The following is a 13150-nucleotide window of genomic DNA, read 5'->3' as shown; positions in this document are numbered from 1 at the left end:
AAACTTTGTAAATTATACAGCTTTTCTCCATAAAACATCTTTCACTTAATTTCCAATAAATGATGTATTTCTGTTATACATGTGTACTACTATACTAAATATTAGCTTGATTTCTTCCTTTATTATTATTATTTTTTTTTTTTTTGAGACAGAGTCTTGCTCTGTCACCAGGCTGGAGTGCAGTGGTGTGATCTCAGCTTACTGCAGCTTCCACCTACCAGATTCAAGTGATTCATCTGCCTTAGGCTCCCTAGTAGCTGGGACTATAGGCACGAGCCACCATGCCCAGCTAATTTTTGTGTTTTTAGTAGCAATTGGGTTTCACCATTTTGGCCAGGATGGTCTCGGTCTTTTGACCTCATGATCCACCCACCTCTGCCTCCCAAAGTGCTGGGATTACAGGCGTGAGCCACCATGCCTGGCATGATTTCTTAAAAAAAAAAAAGTGGGTCAGGTGCAGTGGCTCATCCCTCTAATACCAACACTTTGGGAAGCCAAGGCAGGTGGATCAACTGAGGTCAGGAGTTCGAGACCAGCCTGGCCAACATGGCAAAGCCCCATCTCTACTAAAAATACAAAAATTAGCTGGGCATGGTGATGGGTGCCTGCAATCCTAGCTACTGGAGAGGGTGAGGCAGGAGAATCACTTGAACCTGGGAGGCAGAGATTGCAGTGAGCTGAGATTGCACCACTGCTCTCCAGCCTGGGCAACAGAGTGAGACTGTGTGTCAAAAAAACTAAATAGGCCGGGTGAAGTAGCTCCCACCTGTAATCCCAGCGCTCTGAGAGGCCGAGGTGGGCAGATCACCTGAGGTCAGGAGTTCGAGGCCAGGCTGGCTGACATGGTAAAACCCCGTCTCTGCTGAAAATACAAAAATTAGCCGGATTTGGTGGTGCATGCCTGTAATCCCACCTACTTGGGATGCTGAGGCAGGAGAATCACTTGAACCCGGGAGGCGGAGGTCACAGTGAGTGGAGACCAGCCATAATTTTTGTATTTTTAGTAGAGACAAGGTTTCACCATTTTGGCCAGGCTGGTCCTGAACTCCTGGCCTCCAAGAGGTCCACCATCTTCAGCCTCCCAAAGTGCTGGGATTCCAGAAATGAACCACGGTGCCTGGCCTCTATTTTATTTATTTAATTTTTTTATTATTATTTTTTGAAACAGGGTCTCACTCTGTCACCCAGGCTGGAGCACAGTGGTGAGATCTCAGCTCACTGCAGCCTCAACCTCCGAAAGCTCAGGTGAACCTCCTGTCTCAGGCTCCCTGAGTAGTAGCTGGAACAGGCCCACACCACCACACCTGACAATTTTTGTATTTTTTGTAGAGACAGGGTTTCACCATGTTGCCCAGGCTGGTCTGGAACTCCTGGGCTCAAGGGATCCACCCACCTTGACCTCCCAAGTGCTGGGATTATAAGCGTGAGCCACCCAAGTCTGGCCCAAGACAATTTCTTGTTTTATTTTTATTTATTTCCTTTTTTTTTTTTTTTTTTTTTTTTTTGAGGCAGGGTCTCACTTTGTCACCCAGGCTAGAGAGGAGTGGCCAGACTGCATCTCACTGCAGCCTTGACCTCATGGGCTCAAGCGATCCTCCCATCTTGGCCCCCCAAGAAGCTGGGACTACAGGCGCACGCCACCATGCTTGGCTGATTTTTCGTTTTTTTTTGTAGAGACCGGGTTTCACCCTGTTACCGGAGCTAGAATTTCTCATTTTAAACACAAAACACATACAGAAACAAAAGTTCTCCTCCCACACCTCAGTGGATTGTCTTACTCACACCTCCCCCTTGGAAACCACTTTCTTAGACCATTGAGCCACCATCTCGTTTTCGCCTTTGACCCATTTTGCTCATGGGGTGCCCTCTCTAGTTCCTGCCCAGATAGGCTTTGACTTTGTTTTGCGCATTCTGTCTCTGCCTGTGCTCAGCTCTAGACCTCACGACCTGTTGGGCAAGTTTTCCTAACACCTGATTTCTCATTTGTAAAACGAATGATAGTGTATCCACCTTATGGGATTCCTATGGCAAGTAAGGTAGTGCACGTAAAGATGCTAAGTGGCTGCGTGCAGTGGCTCACACCTGTAATCCTGTCCTTTGGGAGGCCAAGGTGGGTAGATCACCTGAGGTCAGCTGGTTCGAGACCAGGCTGGCCAAAATAGTGAAACCCTGTCTCTACTAAAAATTCAAAAAACAGCTGGGGGTGACAGAGGGCGCCTGCAATCCCAGCTACTTGGGAGGCTGAGGTAGGAGAATTGCTTGAACCCAGGAGATGGAAGGTGTAGTGGGCCGAGATCCTGCCACTGCACTCCAGCCTAGGCAATAGAGCAAGACTCTGTCTGCAAAAAAAACAAAAACAAAAAAAAAACTACAAAAATTAGGAGGGGCTCACGCCTGTAATCCCAAAACTGGGAGGCCAAGGCGGGCGGATCAAGAGGTCAAGAGATCGAGACCATCCTGGCCAACGTGGTGAAACTCCGTCTCTACTAAAAACGCAAAAGTTAGCTGGGCATGGTGGCGCGCGCCCGTAGTCCCAGCTACTCGGGAGGTTGAGGCAGGAGAATCGCTTGAACCCGGGACGCAGAGGTTGCGGTGAGCCGAGATCGCGCCACTGCACTCCAGCCTGGGCGACAGAACAGGACTCCGTCTCAGGAGGGGAGGGAAAAAAAAAAGAGGCTAAGCGAAGGTAGCTTTTGCCATCCCTACCATCTCGATCGGCTTAGCCAGCTGAGGGCTCCGCCCGGCTGTCGAGGCCCCTCCCCGGCCGGCTCTTTGTGACGCGTGGGCGAAGCCCGCGTGCGCCCCGCCCCGCCCCGACGCGCGTCTGCCGCTGTCTCCGCGACTTGGCCCGTTAGAGGCGGCTTGGGTCCGCGGAACGGCAGCGAACCTTCCAGGGCCATGAGGAAGCCAGCCGCTGCCTTCCTTCCCTCACTCCTGAAGGGTGAGAGTTTCCACCTGCTCCAGCAGACCCTCCCCGGGCTCAGTCCTCTCCCTCCCGAGAGCCCTGCTTTTATGGTTTCTGGAACGCTTCCTCGTGGTGGTCGTGCTGGGTCTGCTCCGTAGCTCCTGGGATCCTCCCATCTTCCCCCGCCCCCTGTCGGACCTTTGCCTCCGTCTCTAGAATCCCCTCACCCTGGTCAGCCGGGATAACCCGCCCGAGACCCCTGTTCCTAATTTGCCAGTCTGGGTCTGTCTGCCCTGGTCCCGGAGCGGGTTTTGGGGTTCGGTCCTTCCATCGCCCGTTCGCCCGCTCCGCAGTGCTGCTCCTGCCTCTGGCACCTGCCCCAGCCCAGGATTCGACCCAGGCATCCACTCCTGGCAGCCCCCTCTCTCCCAGCGAATACGAGCGCTTCTTCGCACTGCTGACACCAACCTGGAAGGCAGAGACTACCTGCCGTCTCCGTGCAACCCACGGCTGCCGGAATCCCACACTAGTCCAGCTGGACCAATATGAAAACCACGGCTTAGTACCGGATGGTGAGGGCCAGATTTGTGGCCAAGACACCCAGGGTGTTCACCCAAACCTCAGGGCAAAAGCCCTGTGCTCATGTGAGGCGGGGAAGGGCATGGCTGGCACCACCTCACCCTGAGCTCATAGGCTCCACCCGCCCCACCCTCCCCATGGTGTGGAGTCCACTGCTCCAGCCCTGCCCCGAGCTCCCCCTGTGGGTTCATCTTCTCCATCCCTGCCCTTTCTCAGGTGCTGTCTGCTCCGACCTCCCTTATGCCTCCTGGTTTGAGTCTTTCTGCCAGTTTACTCAGTACCGTTGCTCCAACCACGTCTACTATGCCAAGGTGAGGCCCAGGACAAAGATTGGATCTGGTCTCCCAGGGCCAAGGGAGAGGTGGCAGGAGTGGGAAGTTGAGGAGGGGCTCCAGGAGAGTATTCCTTAGCGCCTCCTTCCCTGCCATTTTGCCAGTCATTTACCCAGATTATAGATGAATACAGTCTCACCTTGGACCTTCAGATTGAATAATTCTGTTACTACAAGAAAAGTAGGGAAGAGACTGGGCATGGTGGCTCATGCCTATAATCCCAGCACTTTGGAAGGCAGAGGTGCGCAGATCACCTGAAGTCAGGAGTTCAAGACCAGCCTGGCCAACATGGTGAAACCCTGTCTCTACTAAAAATACCAAAAAAAAAAAAAAAAAATTACCTGGGCATGGTGGTGGGCACCTGTAATTCCAGCTGCTTGGGAGGCTGAGGCAGGAGAATCACTTGAGCCGGGGAGGCAGAGGCTGCAGTGAGCCGAGATCATGCCCTACCCTCCAGCCTGGGTGACAGAAGGAGACTGTGTCTCAGAAAAAAAAAAAAAAAAAGTAGGGAAGAGGGTTGGGAAGAGGCCAAGAGATAAGCCCTTCTATTTCTTCAAACAGGTCAATGATTTTGAGTCAAATGCAAAAGTGACAGAAGGGATGTGGCCCAGACAGAGGTTTATCTTCTGAAAGGACCCCTTCTCAGGTGTAGAGGCTTCCAGCAGGGACCATGTCTCTTTATCCCTGCCTAGAAACTGTGAGAGATGAGACATGCTGGAAAAGGGACTGAGGAACCAGCTGGACCTGCTTCTTTGGGAAAGGCTTTCCCATTTTCCTTCTCTTCCTGCAGAGAGTCCGGTGCTCCCAGCCAGTCTCTGTTCTCTCACCTAACACTCTCAAGGAGATAGACACTCCAGCTGAAGTCTCATCCACCACGATGACCTCCCCCATCTCACCCCACTTCACAGGTGAGACCCTCTCAGCCGCTGAGAGACCACTAGCTACTCCTCTCCCGATTCCCAGAGCCCACAGTGTAAGGCATCCATGCAAGGAAATGGGAAGCATGTTGTGTGGGAAGGGGGCGCCAGCAGACAGCTGTTTACACAAGGGAGCGTCAGCTTTTTATGAATGTAAGTTAGGGCTCTCCTGGACGAGTATCTCTTCTGCCATTACTTACAACTTTGCCCTGAATCCATTTTTCCCAATTCCAAAGACTTTGTTGCATTGGAAGGCCTCTGGGCCATTTATAAACTAACATCTTCATTTTAAAAAGGATCAGCTGCTAGCTACTCAAATACTTGGTGTTTCCTAAGGGAGAGGGGAAAAGGTGGCATTTGAGATGGAAGTTAGGGAAGAGGAGTGCTTGCTGGGGAGGTGACGCGTACCACCAACCTCACACCGCCATAAGAATGTTCTTTTAGTTGATTACCTATATTCTTTTCCATGTATATAAGTGTGACTTGGTCTGCTTTGTTTCTGTGTGTGTCCCTCTGTGAACAAAGACACTCAGGGCACGCGTCTCTTTCCCTTCTCTCTAAACCCTGCTGTAGCGACAGAACACCAGGCCTTCCAGCCCTGGCCTGAGAGGCTTAACAACAACGTGGAGGAGCTCCTGCAATCCTCCTTGTCCCTGGGAGGCCAGGAGCAAGCGCCAGAGCAGAAGCAGGAGCAAGGAGTGGAGCACAGGCAGGAGCCGCCGCAAGAGCATAAGCAGGAGAAGGGGCAGGAGCCAGAGCAAGAGGAGGGACAAGAGGAGGAGGGACAGCAGGAAGAAGGACAGGGGACGAAGGAGGGACTGGAGGCTATGTCTCGGCTGCAGACAGACTCGGAGCCCAAGTTTCACTCTGAATCTTTATCTTCTAACCCTCCCTCCTTCACTCCCCGGGTACGAGAAGTGGAGTCTACTCCTATGTTGATGGAGAACATCCAGGAGCTCATTCGATTAGCCCAGGAAATGGATGAAATGAACGAAATATATGATGAGGAATCCTACTGGAGAAGCCAAAAACCTGGCGGGTATAGGAAGTTCCGACTCTCTCTTCCACCCTGTCCTCCCTTCTGCCTTCCTTGGGAGTGAGAAACCCTTTTCCTAGCATCAGCCTCCAGATCCGCTCAGACCTGTCTGGGCATCAGGCACAGCTAGCAGCCGCCTGCCTCGCCCGTTCTGTGCCTGCTGTTGGCTTAAGCGCTGCCCAAATGCTTATTCTCTATGTAAGCCCTGTACATGGAGCTACCAGACTTGGGTTCTGGTCTTGTCTCTGGCCCTGCTTAGCATTGCAATTCTGAGAAAGTTATTTCTCCTTTCGGATCCTCAGTTCCTCATTTGTAAAAGGGGGCAATTTGTCCAAAGGCCTCTAAGGCCCCATGCTAAGCATGCTGAATGCGTGTGACCAAGAGCAGAGACTAAGGGAAGGGAGGAGGGCGGAGGTAGTTTCCTGCCCCGGCCACCTGGTCCAGCCCCACCTGGTCCAGCCCCACCATCAGTGCTGTCTTCTTGCAGCCTCCTGCAGCTGCCCCACACAGAGGCCTTGCTGGTGCTGTGCTACTCAATTGTGGAGAACACCTGCATCATAACCCCCACAGCCAAGGCCTGGAAGTACATGGAGGAGGAGGTCCTTGGTTTCGGGAAGTCGGTATGCCCACCATACTGTCTAATGGATACGTGCCACTGGGCATCCTCTGGGCCCGGCACTGTGCTAGTCTGTGGGAGTGGAGCACGGGCAGAAGCATGAGGCATAGCTGGACAGATTCTCTCCAAGTGGGACACACTTCTTGGGAAGGACATCACCAGTCCACCTTAAAGGAAGAAGGCTCAAGACCCAGTCTGGAATCCAATTCAGTCCAGAATTCATTCTTCACCTTCCTGAGTTGCCAGGATTCCAGATTTCACCTTTTTTTTTTTTTTTTTTTTTTTTTTTTTTTTTAAGATAGGGTCTCCTTCTATCACACAGGCTGGGGTGGGGAGTGGCGCGATCATGGCTCATTGCAGCCTTGACCACCTGGGCTCAAGTGATTCTCCCATCTCCAGCCTCCCGAGTAACTAGGACTACAGGCATGTGTCACCATGCCTGGCTAATTTTTTTAATTTTTTGTATAGATGGGGTCTCGCTTTGTTGCCCATGCTGGTCTTGAACTCCTGGGCTCAACCCATCCTCCTCCCTCAGCCTCCCAAAGTGCTAGAATTACAGGCATGAGCCACCATGCCCAGCCTTAAGTCAACTGTTGATTCTTGATACAGTTCACCATCTTCCTAGCTTTGCCTTAGATGCAGCTCTTCTTTCCAGAAAGTTCATAGAACCCATTCCAGGGAATTTATAAAGAGATTCTAGTCTCCGTGTGTCCTCAACAACCAGCAAGTCTATTCCCAGGAAAATATATTTTAGGTTTTCACAAATAATACAATTTAGCAAACATTTCTCGAGAGCTCAGATCCCTTCCAATTACCTGTTTGTTCAACAAATACTGATTAGGCACAAACTCTACTAGGTATTTGAGAGGTTAGGAGTGCGGGCAATAGAGTCAGTCCTCTGTCCTCATGGAATCTAGGGTGGGAGACGGACAAGGAAATACGCAGGACGGTGTGATGGGATCAGCGCTGTAGCAGGGATAGGCGCAAAGTGTAGAGACAGATGGGGCGGGTGGGGGACAACTCTCCATGTTTGGGAGGATCAGAGGGTGCTTCCAAGAGGAACTCATGTTTAAACCGAGACTTGAAGATTAAAGAAGTGAATCTAGGCAAAAGAAGGGGCCTAGTAGAAGATTCCTGGTAGAGGGAGTAGTATGTGCAAAGGCGCTGATGCAAAGAAGAGTGGAAATGGCTGGGCACGGTGGCTCACGCCTGTAATCCCAGCACTTTGGGAGGCCAAGGCAGGTGGATCACCTGAGGTCGGGAGTTCGAGACCAGCCTGACTAACATGGAGAAACCCCATCTCTACCAAAAATGCAAAATTAGTGGGGTGTGGAGGCACATGCCTCTAATCCCAGCGACTTGGGAGGCTAAGGCAGGAGAATCACTTGAACCTGGGAGGCGGAGGTTGCGGTAAGCCAAGATTGCGCCATTGTACTCCAGCCTGGGCAACAAGAGCAAAACCCCTTCTAAAAAAAAAAAAAAAAAAGGCTGGGCGCAGTGGCTCAAGCCTGTAATCCCAGCACTTTGGGAGGCCGAGGCAGGTGGATCACGAGGTCAAGAGATCGAGACCATCCTGCCAACATGGTGAAACCTCGTCTCTACTAAAAATACAAAAATTAGCTGGGCATGGTGGTATGTGCCTGTAGTCCCAGCTACTCAAGAGGGTGAGGCAGGAGAATTGCCTGAACCCAGGAGGCGGAGGTTGCGGTGAGCCGAGATCGCGCCATTGCACTCCAGCCTGGGTAACATGAGTGAAACTCCGTGTCAAAAAAAAAAAAAAAAAAAAAAGATAGAGGAGAATTTTTTTTCTTATTTTTTTGAGATAGTGCTTTACTCTGTCACCCAGGCTGGAGTGCAGTGGCATGATCACAGTTCACTGTATCCTTGACCTCCCAGGCTCAGGTGATTCTCCTACCTCAGCCTCTCCAGTAGCAGGGACTAGAGGCAGGCACCACCACACCTGGCTCATTTTTTGTATTCTTTTGTAGTGACAGGGTCTCGTCATGTTGCCCAGCTGATCTCAAACTCCTGGGATCAAAGCAATCCATTTCAGTCATCCAAAGTGCTGGGATTACAGACATGAGCCACCGCAAAGAGTAGAAATTTTATGAGTGAAATTAGAATGCTTACAATGAGCATACTGTCTGCTCTTAAGGGGCCAAGAACCCACGAGGAGGTTAATATGGATACAGTAATATTACAAAAGGAAGGTGGTTGGTGAGGTTCTTAAATAAAATGTAAGAAGTTCAGGGTTTTATGGAGGGAGCTCACTGGATTTGATGGCTTAGATAAGAGGACAGTAAGAAGTGAGTCCCTTTTACCTGGAGCAGAGCAGCAGGAGACAGAGTCAAAGAGATCAACAGGGTCATGATGCAAAAACTCTTGAATCGTGGCCAAGAGAGGTGGGCTCACGCCTGTAATCCCACCCACCACTTTGGGAGGCCGAGGAGGGTGGATCACGAGGTCAAGAGATCGAGACCATCCTGGCCAACATGGTGAAACCTCATCTCTACTAAAAATACAAAAATTAGCTGGGCATGGTGTAGTCCCAGCTACTCGAGAGGCTGAGGCAGGAGAATCACTTGAATCCAGGAGGCGGAGGTCGCAGTGAACCGAGATTGTGCCACTGTACTCCAGCCTGGCGACAAAGCGAGACTCCGTCTCAAAAAGCAAAACAAAACAAAAACTCTTGAATGGCAACATGAGCATTTGCATTTAATTTGATAGGAAAGGGGAATCCAATAAAGATTTTTGGTCAGGGACATGATGTCTCCCTTATGGGGGAGGAGTAGGCAAGGTGCTGTAGGAGATTTCATGCACTGTGATGGGCTGTGCCCACCAGGGAGGAAGGAGGACCATGGGATTGACTAGAGATGCTGCCTAGCAAGATCTCCTGCTAGTACTGAGGAAGCTCAATCAGGGCAGAGTCCAGCTGGTAGATGGGTAACTCCACTCTGAAGAGCATCTTCCAAGAACTTGGAGGTTTCCAACCCAGGTGTTTGAGTAGAGCAGAGGTTTTAGAGTTGGAAGGACCTGGACCCATGTCCCAGCTTCCCTGTCTGTTAGATAGGTGGGTTTGAGCAACTTACTCAACCGCACTTACGGGCGCGGTGGCTCACGCCTGTAATCCCAGCACTTTGGGAGGCCGAGGCGGGTGGATCACGAGATCAAGAGATTAAGACCATCCTGGTCAACATGGTGAAACCCCGTCTCTACTAAAAATACAAAAAATCAGCTGGGCATGGTGGCGCATGCCTGTTATCCCAGCTACTCAGGAGGCTGAGGCAGGAGAATTGCCTGAACCCAGAAAGCGGAGGTTGCGGTGAGCCGAGATCGCGCCATTGCACTCCAGCCTGGGTAACAAGAGCGAAACTCCGTCTCAGAAAAAAAAAAAAAAAAAGAATTAGATTCCTCGTCAGTAAATGAGAGCAGTATTAGCACCTCTGCTGTTACAGGGTTCTTGTGAAAACTAAATGAAATGAGAGCATTTATAGCCATGGTGCTGGCACTGTGTCAACTCTTTGTAAATATTAGCATTTCATTGGCAGAGGTGGGAGGGGAAGGTTATGCATTCTTTTCAGATAGGCTAAGTTGGGGTAACTAGATCACATGGTCACGATCACAGACATCTGTCAGGCACTTGGCAAGGAGGATTTGGAGACCAGGCAAGAGGTCGGAGCTCGCTACTCCTATCTTTGGGTGTCACCTACAGGTAGATGAAGGTTACCTGGGAGTAGATAAATCATCCAGGAAGAGGGTGAAGAAACCGCTGAGGCAAGGCCCTTGAGGAGGGGATAAGTAGAAAGGCCAGAGAAGCTCTTGGAAGAGGCTGAGTGCAAAGACATTCGGCAGGGCCCACCCTGGAGGGCTGGGTCGTGGGAGAAGGCAGGCCCCTGACTTTCAGCCTCAGCCTCACCCATTCTCCTGCCCCAGGTCTGTGACAGCCTTGGGCGGCGACACCTGTCTACCTGTGCCCTCTGTGACTTCTGCTCCCTGAAGCTGGAGCAGTGCCACTCAGAGGCCAGCCTGCAGCGGCAGCAATGTGACACCTCCCACAGGACACCCTTTATCAGCCCCTTGCTTGCCTCCCAGAGCCTGTCCATCGGCAACCAGGTACCTAGCCCGGCAGCCTGCGGTGCGAAAGGCAGAACTGCGTGGCGGGGGTGGGGGGGGAGGAGCCAGCAGGAGGGGAGGGACACGCACCTCTCCCCTGTCTCCTGTGCCACAGGTAGGGTCCCCGGAACCCGGCCGCTTTTATGGGCTGGATTTGTACGGTGGGCTCCGCATGGACTTTTGGTGTGCCCGGCTTGCCACAAAGGGCTGTGAAGATGCTCGAGTCTCTGGGTGGCTCCAGACTGAGTTTCTTAGTTTCCATGAAGGGGACTTCCCCACCAAGGTCAGAGCCTTCCCCAACCTCAGCCCCATCCCCACCCTCACCCGTTCCTTCCAGTTACTTGCTCTAGGTTAGCCCTAGTTTGCGGAAGGGGGCTTGGGCCCCTGGGTTCCGAGAACCAGTCTTCACTGAACCTCCTGCCTCCTTCCAACAGACCATTGCACCCCACCCCACCCCCACCGATAGAGCATGCAAAGGAGTAGGGACCCGGAGCGCTGAGAAAGCACAAGCGCTGGAGCTTCTGGTCCCAGCTCTGCCAGTTACTTGCTGAGTGGCTGTGATCAAATCATTTCCAGCTCAACCAAAGTTAGAGTCATTTCTACAAGGAAAGACTAAATGACTCCTACACGGCTGCCCAACCCTGTGAGCCAGGACTTCCCCGCCTCAGCCCAGTGGGCTCTTCCCAGCTCTTCCAGTGCTTTCCCTGCCCGATGAGATCAACTTGGCTCCCTGCTCCCCTGAGTTACCTCCCCTGTGGAATGCCCTGTTGTTACCGAGAGTCAGGCCTCTCCTGTAGTTAGCAGGGAAAACCAAGGCAAGGAAAAGGAAGGGCAGCTGAAGCAAGGGCTGGCAGCTGAGTTGAGGGGCCCATGCCCAGCTCTTGTCCTAGGCCCCTTGATCTGGAATGGGGAAGCGAGGTCCAAAGAAGGAAGTGACTCACCCTGTCACACATTGCAGATTCTCTCCCCCTTCCTTCATCTACTTACCAGAAAAAAAATCCCTGACATCAGGCCGCTAATTGGGTCCCTGTCCCATGTTCTAGACCCTTATCTGCCCCGCCCTGCCTTGTTCCCCCTTTCTCAGCCACTTTCCCTGTGAGCTGAGCGGTAGCCTGGTACTCTCCCAGGCTCCTGGCTTCTTCCCAGCAACCTGTGGCAGAGACGGAGGGGAAAGGCAGAGGGAAGGCAGAGTGAGGGGCCCCCAGATGTGGAAGGCCTGGGTCTCAGGCCACACCCTGCCCCTGGCTCTGCCCTAGCAGATACTCCCTGGAGGGCCGCTGTCTGGTGAGGCTTCTGATATCCCCCTCCCTCTCCTTGGCTCTTGGCTTAGATTTGTGACACAGACTATATCCAGTACCCGAACTACTGCTCCTTCAAAAGCCAGCAGTGTCTGATGAGAAACCGGAATCGGAAGGTGAGCACCCCTGCCCTGCCCCTACTTCTTCCAGTAACTCCTCCGTCAGGCACCACAGCTGCTCTATTCTGAGGCCCCCTCTGCGAGCAGCTAGGATGTGGAGAGCAGCTCCCTGCTTGCATCTCTGGGGCAGAGGCCTCCACCAGCAGGCTGTCCTCCACTCCTCCAGTCCTGGAGGAGGCAAGGCCCTCCCAGGCGGGTGGTGGATGACAGAGGAGGGCCCTGAGAGCACCACAGGAAGAACCCTGGGCTGGGCTGGGAATTGGACGTTGAAGTCTTGGTCTCTGTCTCCTGTTCTTACTCACCAAGTGGCCTGGGATGAGGCACTTCCCCCGCAAGCCTCAGCCGCCTGTTTCTGCAGGAAAGGGGTCAGGCTGCTCGGCGGCCCCTCTGGCTTTAAAAACCCCAAAATTAGCTGGGCATGGTGGCGCGTGCCTGTAATCCCAGCTACTCAGGAGGCTGAGGCAGGAGAATTGCCTGAACACAGGAGGCGGAGGTTGCGGTGAGCCGAGATCGCGCCATTGCACTCCAGCCTGGGTAACAAGAGCGAAACTCCGTCTCAAAAAAAAAAAAAAACCATCTGAGTTTCCTCCTTCCCTCTATTGCCCTGTGCCCATGCCTGCCTAGCTGTCATTCTTGTGGGCTTCTGACACCTCCCCTCCTCCCCACTCCTAGTGCCTGGCTCTGACACAGGCTGTCTGCACTGAATCCCTGTAGGTGTCCCGCATGAGATGTCTGCAGAATGAGACTTACAGTGTGCTGAGCCCCAGCAAGAGTGAGGACATTGTGCTTCGATGGAGCCAGGAATTCAGCACCTTGACTCTAGGCCAGTTCGGATGAGCTGGCATCTATCCTGTCCGCACCCCAGCCCGACCTGTCCACGTTCTCTATGTTTTTAGACCCCACCTGTCAGTTCGCTTTCAGGCTGCTCCTTCTGGTTCTGTTACTTGGCCCCTACTCACATTTCCTTGGGTTGGAGCAGCAGTCCCAGAGAGGGCCACGGTGGGGGCTACACCCTCCTCAAAAGATGACTTTACATAAACTGTTTATTTTTAGCCTGTGTGGCCTATTTTGGTTGTGATCCCCATCCTCAGCACTGCTACCCTGCCCTGTGGCAGTCAGTCCCTAACCTCTGGTTATACAGATCCACCTGCGGGTGAGAGAATCTCATGGGAATGGTGGTCAGGAAGCATCCATCGGCCAGGAGAAGCAGAAGACCTGAGAACCCAGGGAGCCGG

The 13150-nt window shown here is 52.5% G+C and overlaps 1 protein-coding gene across 4 annotated transcripts; it reads left to right on the top strand.

Annotated features, from left to right (window-relative positions):
- Positions 1-2799: 2799 nt before the first annotated feature.
- On the top strand, positions 2800-12967 carry ACRBP (acrosin binding protein). Of its 4 annotated transcripts, none has more exons than XM_032254590.1 (10): positions 2800-2941; positions 3259-3477; positions 3701-3795; positions 4607-4724; positions 5313-5772; positions 6257-6389; positions 10319-10498; positions 10614-10781; positions 11829-11912; positions 12630-12967. In XM_032254590.1, exons 1-10 carry the CDS (start codon positions 2899-2901, stop codon positions 12750-12752), a joined length of 1623 nt encoding a protein of 540 aa, XP_032110481.1. In that variant the 5' UTR covers positions 2800-2898; the 3' UTR covers positions 12753-12967. The 4 variants fall into 4 exon arrangements, with proteins under 4 accessions (XP_032110481.1, XP_032110482.1, XP_032110484.1 ...); XM_032254591.1 differs by having other exon boundaries at positions 12588-12715; XM_032254593.1 differs by lacking the exon at positions 10319-10498.
- Positions 12968-13150: the final 183 nt, after the last annotated feature.

The sequence above is a fragment of the Sapajus apella genome, unplaced genomic scaffold, assembly GCF_009761245.1.
Source record: "Sapajus apella isolate SASKATOON/1434 unplaced genomic scaffold, GSC_monkey_1.0 scaffold86, whole genome shotgun sequence".
Classification (NCBI taxonomy): Eukaryota; Metazoa; Chordata; class Mammalia; order Primates; family Cebidae; genus Sapajus; species Sapajus apella.
This window is presented reverse-complemented; position numbering and strand designations above follow the sequence as displayed.